The 19801-nt window shown below is 40.3% G+C and overlaps 1 protein-coding gene across 4 annotated transcripts; it reads right to left on the minus strand.

Annotated features, from left to right (window-relative positions):
• Nucleotides 1–218: 218 nt before the first annotated feature.
• On the minus strand, nucleotides 219–18641 carry LOC103477372 (protein NLRC3-like). 4 transcript variants are annotated; one of them, XM_017308871.1, is made up of 12 exons: nucleotides 16489–18641; nucleotides 16100–16328; nucleotides 13176–14946; nucleotides 12770–12943; nucleotides 10440–10613; nucleotides 9588–9634; nucleotides 9364–9460; nucleotides 3258–3377; nucleotides 3105–3148; nucleotides 2308–2439; nucleotides 606–684; nucleotides 219–445 (listed from the first exon to the last, which is right to left on the minus strand). In XM_017308871.1, exons 1-8 carry the CDS (start codon nucleotides 16489–16491, stop codon nucleotides 3359–3361), a joined length of 2514 nt encoding a protein of 837 aa, XP_017164360.1. In that variant the 5' UTR covers nucleotides 16492–18641; the 3' UTR covers nucleotides 219–445; nucleotides 606–684; nucleotides 2308–2439; nucleotides 3105–3148; nucleotides 3258–3358. The 4 variants fall into 4 exon arrangements, with proteins under 4 accessions (XP_017164360.1, XP_008428674.1, XP_017164359.1 ...); XM_008430452.2 differs by having other exon boundaries at nucleotides 3258–3368; nucleotides 9252–9460; XM_017308870.1 differs by lacking the exon at nucleotides 3105–3148 and having other exon boundaries at nucleotides 3258–3368; nucleotides 9252–9460.
• Nucleotides 18642–19801: the final 1160 nt, after the last annotated feature.

Below are 19801 nucleotides of genomic sequence, written 5' to 3' on the forward strand. Positions count from 1 at the left end.
GTGACAAAGGGCAGCCTTGGCGGAGTCCAACTCTCACCGGAAACGAGCCCGACTTACTGCCGGCAATGCGGATCAGACTCTGACACCGGTCATACACTTTTAGAATCAGGAAATAACTCAAAACATCCCCAAATAACCTTGTTTCTACTTTTGGTGTGGCCAGTCAAAAATGTGTAATTTCTCCATCAGGTTAAATCTTTGTAGAAATCCTCTTACTGCTCTGCAGATGGTCAGCCAGCTCCTCCTGCTTCATCCTCTTCAGGAAGTTCAGTGTGATCTTCCTCACTGCCTCTCTGCTGCTCCTCCTCTGCTCTTCATCCTCACCTTCCAACTCCTCCTCATCATCTCTCTGACTCTCTGAACATTCTGGGTCATCTGGACTCAGAACCTTTTGGATCTTCTTCAGCTCATTCTTCACAAAAGTAACAATGTTTTCCTCCAGCAGCTGGGACAGAATAATACATGAAGGAAACATCAGACTGAAGTCATGGAGCCAAACATCAGGTCCATGTTGGACAGACTGACAGTCCTCTGGTCTATAAAGTGCAGCATGGAGATGACTGTGAACAGAACCATGGAAAAGTAGTTGTTGTTCATGTACAGACCATAAATATGGAGTCCAGCTGTGCTTGATGCTGCTGGGCAGACGGATTACTGGGAACCTCTGAGTTCTGCTGGTCCACTCTGTGGAGGAACCAGGAACAATTAGGAAGGCAGGAAATATTCATACAGCAGTTTTCACTGAGGAAATTACCAAGAGTTTCACAGTAAAAATCCCCCAAACAGGAAAAACAGCATCACGCAGCAAATGGTTAATGAGAAATGGCTTGTACATGTCTAGCACTTCATCAAGTCCAGAAGACCTCAAAGTGCTTCACTCTACATTAATTCATTCATGCACACACTCCTACACTGTTGGTGGAAAGCTACTAGATAGTAGTTACAGCTGCTCTTGGGAAGCCTGTCAGAAAAACAGTACAACGCAGTACATGAACACAATATAAAGAAGGTAAAAGAAGAAGATGAATTAAAGATGAAGACCAGAAACATCAGAATCACCCATCAGACATTTTAAAAACTGGCACTTCAAACTGTGCACACTGTCAGCAGATTTGAGGAATCAGCGACTTGTTCATTTACATCCGACTGGATGCAAGCCAAGAAAAAAACACATAAACAGCAGTTCTCAAACCCAAGTGTCTCAGCTGCCAGCCTCCAGAATGGGAAAAGACTTGTGAATAGGTCTTAAAATGTCTTAAAGAAAAAAACAATAATGATTTGGTTGTTTGATTTCACCTTGTTTTGCTAACAAGCTGTTCATGAACAATATTTTGAAGTATTCAGACCTGAGCATAGCTGAACACATTTTTGATATTGTTTAATTCAGTAAGCTAGTCTGAAGCTCAATTGAAAATAAATAAATCCATTGAGATATTTAAGAGCTGAAGAATGCCACAACTCTAAACTCTTGAGGGAGTAAAACTAGTCACTGGTTAAGATTTCAGCCTTGCTATGTTGATCTCTCCTTATTGAACAGCTCTATGATCTTTGATCTGTTGGTCCATCACACTTTTTGAAACCATGATAACAGTTGTCAAACCAAATTCTACTTTTGAAATCATACACTTAGAGCTAGACCATGATAAAACTTTTGTATATTGTATAAAATATTTAAAACGAGTCATCCTTTCAAAGATGAATCATGTTGATCATCCAGATCAGGAAATGTGTTTGAAGTTGGTGATTCTCTCCATCTGTGTCCTGCTGGAGCCCAGAGCTCTAACCAACAGGCTGCTGTCACTCAGCTGCTTCTGCATCACTGACTTGCTGTCTGGAAGAAACACTGAACCAGGCTGAGCTGCTCTGTTCAGTCTGGATGAAGCAGCAAAGAGGAGCAGCAGCTTCATCACCACGTCTGTTTGGGCCTGATGTAGTGAATGCTGTGTGAAAAGGGCTGTGGACACTTAGAGATGGTGACCTCACCTCTGACCTTTGCTTTGGCTCTCATCTTCCCCACACAGAGTGGTTTTAGAGGGAGGGACTCCCTCCTCTCTGTCCTCACACTGATCCATGCTGCTGAATTCACTTCAGNAGCCCAGAGCTCTAACCAACAGGCTGCTGTCACTCAGCTGCTTCTGCATCACTGACTTGCTGTCTGGAAGAAACACTGAACCAGGCTGAGCTGCTCTGTTCAGTCTGGATGAAGCAGCAAAGAGGAGCAGCAGCTTCATCACCACGTCTGTTTGGGCCTGATGTAGTGAATGCTGTGTGAAAAGGGCTGTGGACACTTAGAGATGGTGACCTCACCTCTGACCTTTGCTTTGGCTCTCATCTTCCCCACACAGAGTGGTTTTAGAGGGAGGGACTCCCTCCTCTCTGTCCTCACACTGATCCATGCTGCTGAATTCACTTCAGCTCACACACACTTTGTAGCTTCACCTGCAGAGGAAACACACATCATTCATCAGCTCTGATCATCTTTACATCATTAGAGCTGGAAACAGATCAGCTGCTCCTCCTCTGATTGGCTCTTCTTCTCTGCCGCCTATCAGAGGAAGCTGCATCAGCTGCTGCACTTCTACCATCAGTCCACCAGAYGGAGACATGGAGCAACATTTACATTCACTGATTCAACCTGCACTTCTACCATCAGTCCACTAGATGGAGACATGGAGCTACATTTACATTCACTGATTCAGTCTATGAAATAAAATAGTTCCTGATGTTCAATCAAACTCTACAAGTGGAATATCTGGTTCATCAAATATGAACTATTCAACAATTTACTTCTAGTCTTTGACTAATGTCGACTAGGTTGAAGTTTTGGACGGGACCATTAATGGAGGAAACCAGAGTTTGATTCCAGGAAATAAAAACTTGAAGCAGTTTGTTCAGAGAAGAAAAGAAAGAAACATCCAATCAAACATGTTCATCCTGTTGATTCCAGTTCATCAATAATCTAATAATCCTGTAGTTTAACCTCCATCCAGCAGAGATGAAATTTGAGCTGGAATCAGAAGTGAACATTTTCTCCAAACATCACAGAGAAACAAGCAGAAAAGTTCCTGAAGACAAAGTTCAAGAAGGAAACAAAACAAACTTACAGTTTGTTCAAACAGTCCAAAGAGTTGAAGATCATCTGAAAAGACTGAGACCCAACAGAAAAACAGTAGAACCGGACTGGAGAGCTGGACAGGTGAATCCAAACTGAAAGTAAAGTTGAGGATTGTTGTGTAACTGATCACATCACAGCTCACCTGGTTTGTAGTTTTTTCTTTCAGAACCAGGAAGTAGAAGGTCTGCAGTGAAATCAGAGGCAGGTTGATAAAGGCCCGGTGTCCCAACACTCAGTGCCGCCCTACGGCTTTCTGTGAAGTGTGGATTCAGTCAAAGTCACTTCAGGTTTCAAGTGTGCAGCTTTACAAGCAGCAACAATGTGAGAATTGGGACAGAAGGTCCCCGTGTCGTAACCTTAGCATCCAAAATGGCGGACTGGTCACTGTTTAGGCATTGTGTTGCTAAAAAGTACAACTGCCGCACAGAAACTGACAAGAAGTGAATAAATGTTAAAATGGCAAAGATATCAGATAAATCATATAAAACCACAAGTACATTATGATCAATAATTTAAATAATTTAAAGAATCAAACTTAAAATAGGACAAAATGTAAAGGTGTGTGTGAAATGTGTGTGTGAAGTGTGTGTGTGGTGTGTGTGAGGTATGTGAGGTGTGTGTGTGGTGTGTGTGATGTATGTGTGTGGTGTGTGTGAGGTGTGTGAAGTGTGTGTGTGAGGTGTGTGAAGTGTGTGTGTGAGGTGTGTGTGAAGTGTGTGTGTGAAGTTTCAGTCCTTTGTTGATGTTTCAGTTAAATGTCAGTTTGTTAAATGATCCAAACAACCAGACCAGGAGTTTTGCTCCCATCTAATCCTCATTATTGTAGATTCATTCATTCATTCATTCATTCATTCATTCATTCATTCATTTATTCTTTCTTTCATTCATTCATTCACTAAAGGCTTTTATTTACCTGACGAAGAGTTAATCTGGTGATTAAGTGTCTTATTTTATTCACTCAGTCACTCTAATCCTAATCTAATCCAAAATCTCATTGCGGCTCAAATAAAAATATTCTAACATCTGAAAAAGAAAAGTATCAATAAAAGTTAAGATTTTATGTTTAATTATAACTTAATGTGAGAAAATGTAGAAATTAATTTATGAATGAAAAAACTAAACAACCAAACATGATAAAAAATTTTATGTTTGAATTTTATATTGATGAAACAAATAAAGTTAGTTAATATCTCCCGACAGATATTCATCTGAGGGTTTCAGAGCGTCGCCGTGGAAACCCAGACAACTCAGAGCGTCGCCGTGGAAACCCAGACAACTCAGAGCCTGTTACTGGAAATCATTTCAGCACAAACTGGACAATTTGAGCTAAATGAAGTTTAAACGATGATGTTCTGGTTCCAAAATTCACCTAAATACACTGAAATCTGACGACGTTCAGATATTTAGATCAAGAAGCATCAGACACGATTTTTTTCCCCATGATTTTAAAATTTTATTGGTTAAACGATGAAACTGAACAACAATTATCCTGACAATAACCTAACACACACAAAATAAACAAAACTAAAGAATGTGAAAGCCTCACTCCAGTGTAAATAACTTCCTCAGTTTGTCTCATAAAGATAAAGCTCATCGTCTGAAAGCTTCTGTGGCTCATTTCATTCTGACTGAAGAGAAAACAGGCTGGACAGCAGATGGACCCACCAGGTTTGGTTCTGATCAGGTCCATCAGCAGCTGATCCAGGTGAGCCGCTACCTGAGGAGCTCTGATGGAGAACATCTGAAGAGTTCAGAGGGAGGACTGATCACAGGTCAGATGGATCTGATGGTTGATCAGCTTTAGATTCATCCAGACTGATCATCCTGGATCTGAGCAGGATGATCAGTACCGGTACCGGTAGAGCCCAACAGTACCGGTACCGGTCCAGCTGCAGCCAGTGGAGCCGCCCGCTTTGTGAAAGCGCCTTATGGACAGAAAGCATCTCTGGCGACAGGGTGGACCAGCAGCTGCTCCATTTCTCACAAATTGGGATTTATAAAGGAAAGGCGCACGGCTTTATGCATCCAGATGTTTTTGTGTGCCGCACTTTTCTAAAATTGTCTGTACCCCAAGTTTTAGTGTGAAAACTGCAAACTCTTTCATACATAAGACCCCTGAACATACCAAGAGCTGCTGCCTCTCTGGGAGGAAGCAGCACTTTCACAGTGTGTAGACTGTTTATTTTTTCCAACATTACCTTTATTGGTTTTACAACAATGCTTTCAATAATATACAAGACATAACTGCGCTAAAAAGGTAGCTAAAATATTGTCCAGGATTCAACTTGTCTTTCCTTGCCAGTAAAGACATTGAGATTTTAGAGCAGCACCTACTGGATACAGTGTATGAGAAAAGAAATCAACTCCCCGAACCCCCAACGCCCTGACAACCCTGAGAAAAAACAACAACTACAGTAACAACAGTTTCTCTATTTTCAGGAGTTAGCCCAAATTATTTTAGTATTGTGCATGGTTCAAAAAATACAAACTTGAATGTATTTTTTAAAGTAAAGAAGTATACAAATAAAGGACATTGTCTTAGGACACTGCACTGCAGGGGGCCACCAGTAACTGTCCCTCATCCACCCCTCATATCCATGCTCACTATATATTACATAAGAGGACCCCAAATATTTGGAAATAGCGATAGTTTCCCTTTTATAATGCAAGCAATCTTTTCCAATGGTAATGTCTGGGATGGCACCATTATTATACTCATTAAGCTTTTCTGGCGTCACATATGTTCTCATTAGCCAATTATATTGCAGAACTTTGAGGCGTATTGGTAGTTTGTGCTTCAGCACACGCCTTCTCCCCGTCCTCTGAAGGCAAGTTCTCCTGTAAATCCTCCCTCCAGGCATTGAGCTTCCATAAAGACTCAGAGGATCCCTCCACTATCATACGGGAGGTACAAAAGTGTTAAACGTAGCCTGAGTCGTCTATTATTCTATGAAAATATTTTTTTATTGCCGAGAGTAAATTGGCAGGAAGCGGCAGTGGGATGTTCTAAAACAAATACAAAAGTCTGGGCATGTTGGATTTAAGAACATTGATTTGTGCTAAAAGTGAAAAGGGCAGGTTGTTCCATCTGTCTACAGAGGCAGTAATTGAGTCTATCATGGGGTTATAGTTAACTGCAACAATGTCATTTATACATGGTACTCTCCTAATCCCCAAATATGTAAAACAGTTTACCTTTTTGAATTGGAAAGCATTCCCCACACTGTTTCTTTCTTCTGAATTGAGTAACATTAACGAAGATTTGTCTTTATTTACTTTATATCCTGATATTCTTCCAAATGTGTTATTAGATCTAACAAGGCTGGAATAGAATCTTTCAGTTTTTCCAAAAAAGAATGACATCGTCAGCAAATAAAGCAATTCGAAGTTCCTGTTTGTCATGAGGTGGTAGGTTACGGTGAGGAAGTGGACGAGGCTTGACCCAGGATGTAGTGAAAATATGATGAATTTAATGATAATGATCCAAACAGAGAACAGCACGGGGAAACAGGCATCAACGGGAACAGACCAATAGACAAGGACCCGACGAAGAACACAGACAACAGGTGAGACTAAATACACACGGGGCAATCACGGGAACGAGACACACCTGGGAGACAATCAACGGGGAAAGACGCAGAGACAGGACTAACAGGGAACAGGATCACACAGAAACTCGAAAATAAACACATAGAAATACGGATCACGACACTGTTGGCCTATTGTCAAACCTGTTGTGTTTTTATGAGACCGCACCGCAATGGCAAACGGTTCTATTGCCAGAATAAATAATAAGGGGGACAGAGGGCACCCCTGCCTGCAACCTCGCTTAATTTTGAATGATTTAGATATAACTCCATTTGTTACTATTTCAGCATAAGGCTCATTGTATAAAAGTTTAACCCACCAACAGAAATTGTCCTCACAGCCAAATCTTCTCAATATCTCAAATAAATAGAGCCATTCAACTCTATCTATCAAAGGCCTTTTCGGCATCCAATGATAACAAAGCTGTGTCTGTTTTTTCATCCATATAATAAATAATATCCAACACTCGTCTCACATTATGAAATCCCTGTCTTCCTACAATAAACCCATTTTGGTCACAAGTAATTATTTCGGGCAATATTCTCTCCAATCTTCGAGCCAAAATTTTACATAGAATCTTTAAATTGACTTTAAGACTTATTGGTCTTAGATTTTCACATTTATTACAAGGTTTGCCAGGTTTGGGCAGCAAAGTAATCAAGGCTCGTCTTAACGAGGCAGGAAGAATTCCCTTTTCAAATGAGTCCAACTACATGTCAAAAAGCAGGTCTAGCAGTTTAGCTTTACATTTCTTATACAATTCTGTCAGCTGTCCATCTGGGCCTGGGGCTTTATTTATTTTCAAATGATCTACTGCTATAGATATTTCTTCTTTAGTTATAGCTGCACTGAGATCTGTACTCATTCATTCTGAGATATTGGTAATTTGGAGGATATCTAAGAAAACATTCTGCTCTTGTTCCTTCTGCGTTATGTCTGAGCTGTTTAAAAAGACCTTAAAAATGTCATTGATTTCTAATGGATCAGTGATAATCTGTCCCTCGTTATTTTCGACTGAAGTAATATCTTTCTCATTTTGTAATTGTCGTAGTCGCCAGGCTAATAAATTCCCTAACTTTTCCCCTGGATCACAGAACGACTGCTTAAGACGTAGAAGTTGTGAGGCGGCTTTAGAGGCAGAAAGTTCGTTATACTGTGTTTAGTAGTGTGTAGACTGTTAAACATAAAATCACTACAGACTGGAGGAAGTGGTGCTTTGCAACTGTGATATCTAATTGTCTCACAAATCAAATGGACACTGGCTGAGTGAATTTTTGAATGTAATAAATTTGCAACGAGTCAGAGAGAGAGGCTCATACCACACATTTCTGGGTTGATCCATTTTTTACCATGTTTTCTTTGTGTGGAAAACATGGTAAAAATCCATGGTAAAAGTTTTCCCCAATGGGCAGATGGAGCATCAAAAATCTAATTAAAATCCTTAAACTCATTCTTGGTAGATCCAGTATGAAGCAGCAACACTGAGACAAAATCCAAAATTTAAAACTCCAAACCTTTGGCCTGCGAGTTGGCCTCATCAGGTTTGTGATTTTACAATCTCCTGCTCATTTAAGGTTTAAATTATTTCACTCTTAGTTACTCTTATTTACATGTGGGGGAATCTGTCAACGCTGGCTAATAAACTACTGATAATAATTTTGCCGTTCTCACTAAAACCAGAAAGATAGTAGAAAGTAGAATCCCAGTTCTACTCCCTGTAGCTCAGAAAATAGACTTTAAAATACTGTTAGTTTATAAATCACTGAATGGTTTAGCACCACAATACATTAAAGATCTGCTGTTGTATGAACCTTCCAGACCCCTCAGGTTCTGGTTCTGGTTCTGCTCTGCATCAGAACTAAACGAGGAGAAGCAGCATTCAGCTTCTATGCATCACAAATCTGGAACAAACTTCCAGAAAACTGTAAATCAGCTGAAACACTGAGCTCCTGTAAATCAACCCACCTGTTTGCAGTTGTCTTTGATTCATAATAATTGTAACATTGATCAATATACCTGATGCATGTCTGCTTCATTATTTTGTCATCAGACAACATTTAATGTTTCATAATTTAATACTGTATTATGTTATTATGGGGAAAAGAACTTTGAACTACCTTGTGGCTGAATTGTGCTTTAAAAATAAACTTTACTTTTATTTCTGACTTTAACGGCGAGTTTATCTGACAGGAGAAGACCCTTTAGACTTTTTAAACGTTTTAGACTCAACTCAGCTCAGAAACACAGAAGAACCAGAACTGGACCAGAGCCCAAACCCAGCATAGAGAGGTTCAGTGAATGTGGTGTTGAAGGTGTAAAGATGGATCAGAGAGTCAGAGGAAACTCTGTAGAAGGACAGAATGCCAGCAGGACAGTCCACATACACTGCTATTCTGCTAAAGACAGAGGAGGAAGGGAGATATGTTCTCATGTCATTGTGCCTGACAAAGTGACCATCATTAGAGCAGTACAGACACCAGGAATGATCGTTCTCTCCAAACACACACTCTCTATTCTCTCCTTTTCTCATGATTCTTCTGTAACTCACTGCTATATCAACTCCTCCTCTCCACTCGACCTCCCAGTAACAGCGACCAGTCAGACCAGTTGTATACAGGACATTGTGATGACATTCAAATCTGTCTGGATGATCAGGATATGACTGACGCTCCTTCACACGTGTCACATTCCTGTTGTCTTCACAAACTTTGAGGTATTGATTCAATGAGTTTGTGTCAATGGTGAGTTGACAGGAATCTGATGGAGAACAAACACAATGCAGCTTCAGTTATTGATCATTTATTGATCTTTGATTTCTCCTGAATGAGTGATGTGACAGTTTGAGCTGCTTTGTTGTCATGAATCAGATGAAAAACACACTTACACTTCCTCAGACCTGGTGTCAACCATCGGACTCCAGCAGGCTCCACCCTGAAAGGAGGAGGGGGGTCAGACCATCAGTCTCAGCAGCAAACATGGACATTACATGTAACACACACACACACTGTCCTCCACTGAGACAGTCCAACATTTGGCTCCAAAAGCTCCAACAGAGAGGAGAAAGGAAATCCCTCAGTAACAACCTGAAGAAACTCACTGAAGCCTAAAAGGACATCAGGAAACATTTCTGGAAGCTCAACCTGATTTAATAATCACCATTTAAATACAATCAATCTAAACTCTGATCAACACCTGGATACCTGCTCCATCCTCTCTGATGAAGGAGTGAAACACTAAACAACCTGCTGCTAAAAACCTGCTGTGGCCTCACTGTGATATCCTGAAATACAAACATTAAAAAGGAGAAGCTGCATCACATCCAACAAAGAGTTCAACAAGAACCAAAGATTTGATCTCTGAGCTCAGACTGAAACCAGGGAGAGGCTTCCATCTTCACACACCTCTGACAAACACCACATTCAGATGAGATTTTTTTTTTCGTTAAATGTAAAGCTGAGGTAAATGTTTCCCTCAGCTTCCTCGCTCATGAGCCCATACAGAAAAAGTGGGACGGGAGGCCCAAGAAGAAAACTGTCCTGCGGTTGCTATGGAGATTGCCTCGGTAGCTTTAGCAGCATGTCGATTTACATGACGTATCCTGCCCAATGAAAAATTATCAGGGCCATAGCACCAATAGGACAATGTCGAACCGAGCCGGACCGGGCCAGGCCGGACCCTGCAGAGCGAAAAGGGCTTTTGTCATTTCTCCTCTGCTCCTCCATCAGTTCCTCCATACCTCAGAGTTTCCAGTCTCCAGTTTGGATCCTTCTGTCCAGCCGACAGCAGCTTCACTCCTGAGTCTCCTGGATCATTGTAGCTCAGGTCCAACTCTTTCAGATGGGAGGGGTTAAAGGTCAGAGCTGAGGCCAGAGAAGCACAGCCTTCCTCTGAGATCAGACAGCCTGACAAGCTGCAGACACACAATTCAACACATGATGAGAACAGGGAGAATAAAGAACTAGTCAGTTTGAAAAGAAAAAGAGACAATGAAAGTGGAACTTAAGTGGTTAATAATAAAATATAAAACCATGTTCTGATTTGTAGCTGATAAAAAGTGACATTGAACCAATCTCAACAAACTGACACAATCTAAGAGGACAGCCTGTAGTTTTCTTCAAACTAGAACTAAAACACCAAAGATAAACTAATAATCCTGGTGGATCTGTTGATCTTGTGTTTAAAAAGCTTTAGTGATTTTACACCTGACAGTCCAACAGGACTTTACATTTGTTACATTTTCAGCTGGTGAAATCCACTTTCACACTGCACTGTCAAATGAACCAAACTTATAGAAAAAATTATGTTCTACAAACAAATGAGGCAATTAGTCCAGTTTTTATCGAAGTTTTAAGAATTACACCAGCTGCAGCGCACAACAGCAATGGGAAAATAATGCTGATAATTGTAAAACAACTTTAAACCACATATATTCTGCTTTTCTTTGCTCTCTGTGTTGGCTTTTCTGTACCAACAGAAAAGCCAACACAGTGAAAAGTGTTTGGTTGTCATGGCAACCAAACACCTCAGCTAAAACCACAGAGCAGACAGTATTACATATCAATAGATTAACATTTTTCTGTTAAAAGACCACAATCTATTTCAACCTGAACTGTTAAGACTTGCACATTTATTGTACCTTAATTGACCCAGAATTGCCTGCGCTATAGTTCGCTTCCTACTTTTGGAGCGATTTCTGGTCCATTTGCATTCCCATCGTATTTGCACTGCGCCAGAGTTCATTTCAACTGAACCAAGACCTTGGTGAACCAGAGTTTTTTTTTTGGTCCACATTAGAGTTGGATTGCACAGTCACATCTCCATACCAGACCTTCTAACAAACAAACTATCCATCCATCCATCCATCCATCCATCATTATACACTCATCCCTAGTTGGGTTGTGAGGGGTTCTGGTGCCTTTCTCCAACATGGGCAAAATGTCTTGCTATTCTACCAGTGGAACAAGTACATTTTCAAATTCCAAAATGTGAAATTTCAAGTTTAGTAAGATATTTGCACTGGAAACTAGATTAAGAACACTTGGTAGACTTTGTGTTTTTGCAGTGTAGATTCACTAGTGGTGAACTTAGTGTAATTAGAACTAGAATCAGAGCAGTTTAAATATATGCCAGCAATTTAATTAGAACAAGGAATAAGACAAATAATTAACACATAATTATTAACATTAATTTGAATATGATACTGTCAGAATGCTCATTTGTTGAACAGTATTCCATTTTCTGTGTTAAAAAATAAGTTTTCTGCTCTCTGTCAACAGTGACAGAGCTTAAATGGGGATTTATTAATTAGCAAAAACACATGAAAGGTAACTATTTAAAATATAAAGCTCACCAAAACCAATTTTATTAAAGTTTTAGTCCTTTCTGGTTCACATCCAGTAAGTAAAGAATCAAGGGTCTTGCTGAAAACTTTAGAATATTCTTGCATATCATTGTGCTAAAGGCTGTTTGGCAGTGCAGTATGAATCTGCTCTGTAGTAGTTTTGCATCATTCATGAATGATCTGTTAATCATTTGAGTGGAAATCAGTTCATTAACTGATTCATTCATTTCTCAATTCAGATTAAGTCACGTAGAGCTTCAGTGTTTGTGACTCTAAATGCTTCCGTCTGCCTCTGATTGGTTTACAACAAATACTGAACTTTCTCAGCCAATCAGCAGCGATGATTGTTTTCAACCATTTAACTCCCGGTCAGATGAATACAGTTTCAACATGCTGTGCTAAATTACATTAACTCTTTATTATGACCAACTGTAACGGTGTTGTAAATATTTTTTTAACTTAAATTACTCATGTCTGAAAAAAGTAAGTGGTAGTAAAACCGCTTTTTAAAAATCCAATAATTCCCATCTTAGATAGCTGTAATCTCACTGACAACAGTCAAGAAATTAATCTGAGATAAAGAATAAAGCAAAGGTTTGTATTCACAGGGAACAGAGCAAAGATGAGAAAAATTGGTAAATCTAAATTTTAATTAATATTTAAATAATCTCTGAAAACAGGTAATGGACAGAAATCTGGTTTCTCCAGCATTGAGAACATTTTACCTGAGAGTTTTGAGTGTGCAGTTTGGACTCTTCAGTCCAGCAGAGAGAAGCTTCACTCCTGAATCCTGCAGGTTGTTGTTACTCAGGTCCAGTTYTCTGAGACTGGAGGACTGGGAGCTGAGAACTGAGGACAGAGCTTCACAGCTTCTCTCTGAGAGGTTACAGACACTCAGTCTGAGGAGACGGAGAGAAAAATCTGGTATTAGACAAGTAATCAAAATATATGTTTCTTTCTTTCTAGTCACCAATGTTATACTTAAAAAGATCGATGGAACTGTCTGATTTTACACATCTTGACTTTTGTTGTGAGGTGGTTCATAAATAAACTGAAACAATACAAATCTATATCATCATTAGCAGATTTCAATCTACCAACTATGATTGAAGTAACAATTTGTGTTCTTACAGAGCTTTGTTGGAGGCTTTAACCACTGGCAGCAGCCTCAGAAGAGCCTCATCTGAAGCAGAGTTTTTCTTCAGATCAAACTCATCCAGATCTTCTCCTGACGACAGTAAGATGAAACCCAGAGCTGACCACTGAGAAGGAGACAGTTTATCTCTGGGGAGACTTCCTGAACTCAGAGACCGTTGGATCTTTTCCACTAGAGAATGATCATTCAGTTCATTCAGACAGTGGAACAGATTGATGCTTTTCTCTGCAGACTCATTCTCATTGATCTTCTCCTTGATGTACTGAATTGTTTCCTGGTTGGTCTGTGTGCCACTTCCCGTCTGTTTCATGAGACCATGTAGGAGTCTCTGATTGGTCTGCAGTGAAAGCCCCAGAAGGAAGCGGAGGAACAAGTCCAGATGTCCATTTGGACTCTGTAAGGCCTGGTCAACAGCTCTCTGATGGAGAGACTTTGGTTCAGACTCCTGAGATGTTTGTGTATCTTCCATCAGGTTGATTCCAGAATCGATAAAGATCAGATGGACATGCAGAGCAGCCAGAAACTCTTGAACACTCAGATGGAYRAAGCAGAACACCTTGKCCTGGTACAGCCCTCTCTCCTCTCTAAAGATCTGTGTGAACACTCCTGAGTACACTGAGGCTGCTCTGATATCGATGCCACACTCTGTCAGGTCTGATTCATAGAAGATCAGGTTTCCTTTCTGCAGCTGATCAAAAGCCAGTTTTCCCAGAGACTCAATCATCTTCCTGCCCTCTGGACTCCAGTGTGGATCTGTTTCAGCTCCTCCATCATACTTGACCTTCCTCACTTTGGTCTGAACCACCAGGAAGTGGATGTACATCTCAGTCAGGGTTCTGGGCAGCTTTCCTCCCTCTCTGGTCTTTAACACCTCCTCCAGAACTGTAGCAGTGATCCAGCAGAAGACTGGGATGTGGCACATGATGTGGAGGCTTYGTGATGTCTTCATGTGGGAGATGATCCTGCTGCCCTTCTTCTTATTTCTGAATCTCTTCCTGAAATACTCATCCTTCTGTGGGTCAGTGAACCCTCTGACCTCTGTTACCATGCCAACACACTCAGGAGGAATCTGATTGGCTGCTGCAGGTCGTGTGGTTATCCAGAGGAGAGCAGAGGGAAGCAGTTTCCCCCTGATGAGGTTTATCAGCAGAACATCCACTGAGCTGGACTCTGTAGCATCAGTCAGGATCTCCTTATTGTGGAAGTCCAGCGGAATTCTGCTCTCATCCAAGCCATCAAAGATGAACAGAACCTKGAAGTGTTCAAAGCTGCAGATTTCTTTGGTTTCAGTAAAGAAGTGATGAATTAGTTCCACCAAGCTGAACTTTTTCTCTTTCAVCACATTCAGCTCTCTGAAGGTGAATGGAAATATGAACTGGATGTTCTGGTGGGCTTTGTCTTCAGCCCAGTCCAGAGTGAACTTCTGTGTTAAGACWGTTTTYCCAATGCCAGCCACTCCCTTTGTCATCACTGTTCTGATTGGTTGATCTCTTCCAGGTGGGACTTTAAAGATGTCTTCTTKTCTGATTGTTGTTTCTRGTCTGTGTGGTTTCCTGGATGCBGTTTCAATCTGTCTGACCTCATGTTCATCATTGACCTCTCCAGTCCCTCCCTCTGTGATGTAGAGCTCTGTGTAGATCTGGTTCAGAAGGGTTGGACTTCCTGCTTTAGCGATTCCCTCAAACACATACTGGAACTTCTTCTTCAGATGAGATTTAAGTTGGTGTTGACAAAGTGCATGATCTTCTAAATTAAGAAAAAAAGTAAAATTAGAAAAGAAATAAAATTAACTTCTGTAGATAATTTGAAGAAATGTGATTCTATCCCTTATAGAATCAGGGATAGAATGCATTAGCACCTTAATATTAAGGTGCCTTATATTACATATCAGCTAATTTATATGGTGTATATTTATTAGATCTTTCATGAATGTAACTTATATTTAACTGTATTTATTGAATGCATATTGATTGCTGAAATTGATCGTATTTGAAATTACATATAGTGGAGCTGGTTCTACTGTAGGACTACAACCCTATTTTTTGAGCCATATAGTTCAGGAAGCAACGAGGACTCCAACGTTTCTGGGGAAGAAGGGTCCAACAGTGAAGGGTTGGAGTGAGACATCGGTGTACTTTTTGTAGCTTTTGTGTACACAGAATGACAGCACAGATGATCATCTTTTTAAATCATATTAGTAGTTTTCACATATCAGTCATACTTAGTCATTAATATATGCGTACGCCATCATAAATATTCAATACTAACTGGAAAGCCACTGCGTAGAAGAGGATGATGGTGTGAAAGACTTTGTTAGTGTATTAAAATGAAAACTGTGTATAATTTTCAATAAAAATAATGCTTGTGGTGACAGCAAGTTAAAGTTTCTGTTTCTCTCCCTCAATTCACAAAAGTTTGGATTCATAGACGACTCCATTAGAAAGGTTCAGAAGCTCACAGCCTTGTTGAAAAAACAAATAAAAACTGAAAACTTCTAAAAAATAAATAAATTTTGAGCTAGATTAGCAAGATATAAGCTGGTTTTTGAGAGAGTTTGTCTGCTTATTTGTTGACAGTCAATACTGATGGGAATAATGTAAAGTAATGTAAATGAACAGCTTTTGTGAACACTCCCCGGTTGCAAAGCAGTTTTGGGGAAAACTTTAAAAGGAGTTTTCTCAAAAAATATATTGGAGAGAAAATTCAAATGACCATCTCTTTTTTTCATTTTGTTTTGATTTCCATGTGTTAGATATCATTGGAAATTTAAGAAGTTAAACATTTAGAATTAGGAAATAACTCAAATCGCCCCTGGATAACCTTGTTTCTACTTTTGGTGTGGCCAGTCAAAAATTTGCAATTTCTCCATCAGGTTAAATCTTTGTAGAAATCCTCTTACTGCTCTGCAGACGGTCAGCCAGCTCCTCCTGCTTCATCCTCCTCAGGAAGTTCAGTGTGATCTTCATCAGTGCCTCTCTGCTGCATCTCCTCTGCTCTTCATCCTCACCTTCCAACTCCTCCTCATCATCTTTCTCACACTCTGACCATCCTGGGTGATCTGGACTCAGAACCTTTTGGATCTTCTTCAGCTCGTTCTTCACAAAATTGACAATGTTTTCCTCCAGCAGCTGGAACAGAATAATACATGAAGGAAACATCAGACTGAAGTCATGGAGCCAAACATCAGGTCCATGTTGGACAGACTGACAGTCCTCTGGTCTATAAAGTGCAGCATGGAGACGACTGTGAACAGAACCATGGAAAAGTAGTTGTTGTTCATGTACAGACCATAAATATGGAGTCCAGCTGTGCTTGATGCTGCTGGGTAGATGGACCACTGGGAACCTCCGAGCTCTGCGGGTCCACTCTGTGGAGGAACCAGGAACAATTAGGAAGTCAGGAAATATTCATACAGCAGTTTTCACTGAGGAAATCACCAAGAGTTTCACAATAAAATCTATCAAACAGAAAAACAGAGCACCACAGGAACACAAACCAAAGAAGTTAAAAAGATGAAGATGAACTAAAAGGATGAAGACCCACAACACCAGAATCACCCAGTAGATTTTAAACAGTGGGACTTGAACTGGGATTTCAAATTGTTCAGACTGTCAGCAGATCTAATACTGGTGCAGAGACAAATAAGCTGACATGATGTCTGTCCTCACAGAGACAATCAGAAGGTCCATGAAGTGATTTCTGGATGTGAACCTGATGATCCAAGTAGTTCCATCAACCAGGTTCTAAAATCCTTCCACTGGCTTCCTGTAGCTCAGAGAATAAACTTTAACATACATCATATCTATGCACCACAAATCTGGAACAAACTTCTAGAAAACTGCAAAACAGCTGAAATACTGAGTTTCTTTAAATCAAGTCTAAACTCCCATTTATTTACAGCCACTTTCAACACATAATCACTGGAACATCGACCAACATATATGATGTTTACTGATGATGAAATGCAATGTGTGTAACTGGTTTCTGAAATTAGTGAAGGTATCATGTTTTTATGACTTTGTGCTTTTATGATTTAAAGCACTTTGAACTGAAATGTGAAATGTACTACATAAATAAATTTGATTGATTGATTGATGATGTTGTAAATGTTTAATGTTCCTGCTGATCCCACCAACAACCAGCAGAACTTCTGGACCATTTCAGTTTTATTGAGTTCCAGCAGATCTCAAATAAAGAAGTTTAATCTTCCTCAGTGTGAGGACTCCCTCCTCTCTGTCCTCACACTGATCCATGCTGCTGAATTCACTTCAGCTCACACACACTTTCTAGCTTCACCTGCAGAGGAAACACACATCATTCATCAGCTCTGATCATCTTTACAGCATTAGAACTGGAAACAGATCAGCTGCTCCTCCTCTGATTGGCTTCTCAGGAGAGTCGTTAAAGAGTAGTTGTATGTGCAGCCAGCTCTATGAGTTTGTCTTTATACAGCTGAAGCTGAAATCTGTAGACTTGTAGCTCTTCCTGTGAGACCCAACAGAACCAGACAGATCATCAACTAAATGATTCCCATCAGAACCGGTCTGATCCTCCAACATGTTCCTGATCACTGATCCTCCTGAATAATGTCCAGCCTCATTAAAGAGCAGAAAGATCTGATTCTGAGACAATCATGTTGGTTTAAATGACTGAGGACAGTTGGGTGAAGTTGGTGTTGAGCTCTGACATGGAGAAGAACCAGGAGTCATTTCCAGTCTGATCCAAGAGGTTCTGATGGAGCTTCATTCAGAACCAGATGGTCTGTTGGAGACCCACTGCTGGATCAGATCCACATCAGATAATATCTGATGGTTGATGATCAGCCATGTTGGCCAATGATGTTTGAATCTGAGAGATAAAACTGGAAACATTAAATTAAGTCATAGAAACATTTTTTCAGCATTAATGTCTGGAAACCAAATTCATATTTAAAGAACGACCCAAATATCAACATCAAAACTAAATCCACTTCTGTCTGTGTGTTAATATTTATATTGGATTTCAAAACTGTTTCATAAGGCAAAATTAAGTTGATGCAAACAGAATAAGACTCGGTTAAATGTTTATGACTTTAATATAATAGTATATATATATATATGATATTGATGGACACGTAGAAGCTCTGGGTAGAGACTGTGGGTCTAAACGGACCCGTTTTATATTTTGAAGTTCTTTAAATGTTGCACAACCAATAATCCAATTTGGACTTCATCGTCTCCATGGTAACATGTTTCCCTTTAGTTTGATGATCCAAAGTTCTCAGGAACCAAGGAAGGAGGTCCAGATGTTCCTGTTGGTGCCTCACATGATGGATTTATTTGAACATTAAAGGGGCAGTTCATGTTTTTCCCTCCATGGAGGCTAATCTTTACATTGTTTTATTACCTTTTGAGGAATGTCTGCCTGCTTTCGTCTCACATTAAAAGTTTATCCTTCCTTTTAGAAACTCNGATCATCTGAACAGACTGAGACCCAACAGAACCACAGTAGAACCGGACTGGAGAGCTGGACAGGTGAATCCAAACTGAAAGTAAAGTTGAGGATTGCTGTTTAACTGATCACGTCACAGCTCACCTGGTTTGTAGTTTTTTCTTTCAGAACCAGGAAGTAGAAGGTCTGCAGTGAAATCAGAGGCAGGTTGATAAAGGCCCGGTGTCCCAACACTCAGTGCCGCCCTACGGCTTTCTGTGAAGTGTGGATTCAGTCAAAGTCACATCAGGTTTCAAGTGTGCAGCTTTACAAGCAGCAACAATGTGAGAATTGGGACAGAAGGTCCGTTGTTAACATGTTGTGACCTGTTTTTCCGAGCCGCCTTTAAACGCAACATGAGCGCTACGACGCTCGCGCTGGGTTTCCACCTGTGGCAGTGAAGGAGACCTGCTGCTGCTGCTGCTGCTGCTGCTGCTGCTGTGTGGAGCTTCGCAGGTGTTAGAATCATGGCAGCAAAACACAAAGAACTTTTCAGTTTTTCCCCCAAACTAACCGACTGTTGAGTGAAGCTGCTGGATGCAGGTAAAGTTAGGTAAAAGATGACTAGCTAGTATCAATACAGCACCTTAAGCTTGTAAACAAAGTAGCCTGTAGGGTACCGATGTTATTGACTATGTTCAGCTACGTACATTAATTTTGCCCCCCAAAAAATTGATTCCCCCCTTGTTCGTCTGAAACCGGGGCTGAGTATAACAGGGAGTCTCTAAGAATCCGCCCCTCAACCCCCTTCGCTCACACACATCGTTCAACCAGACAGCTATTTGTAAGCCACAGGTATGGAGTGAAAATAGTCTCAAAATATCTGTGCGTGTGTGTAAAATGATTTGTGCGTGCGTAAAAATATCTGTGTGTAATACTCGATTTGTAAAACTTAAAAATAAAATAAACCTTCTCCTACTATAAATGTTGATAAAGTACACAAATCACCTGGTACACATACAAAACTGCATTTACGCACAGATCCGGTTATGAGTGCACAACTATTTTTGAGACTCGTTTCACGCTTCGGGGAAGCTCCCAGATTAGTGTGTAGATGGTGCGTTTACATGCTAGTAAAAGCTGGGACATCTGAGTTTTGCTTGGAGTCTAGTGTTTTTATCCTCTGACGTTT

The sequence above is a fragment of the Poecilia reticulata genome, linkage group LG15 (genome assembly GCF_000633615.1).
Source record: "Poecilia reticulata strain Guanapo linkage group LG15, Guppy_female_1.0+MT, whole genome shotgun sequence".
Taxonomy (NCBI): domain Eukaryota; kingdom Metazoa; phylum Chordata; class Actinopteri; order Cyprinodontiformes; family Poeciliidae; genus Poecilia; species Poecilia reticulata.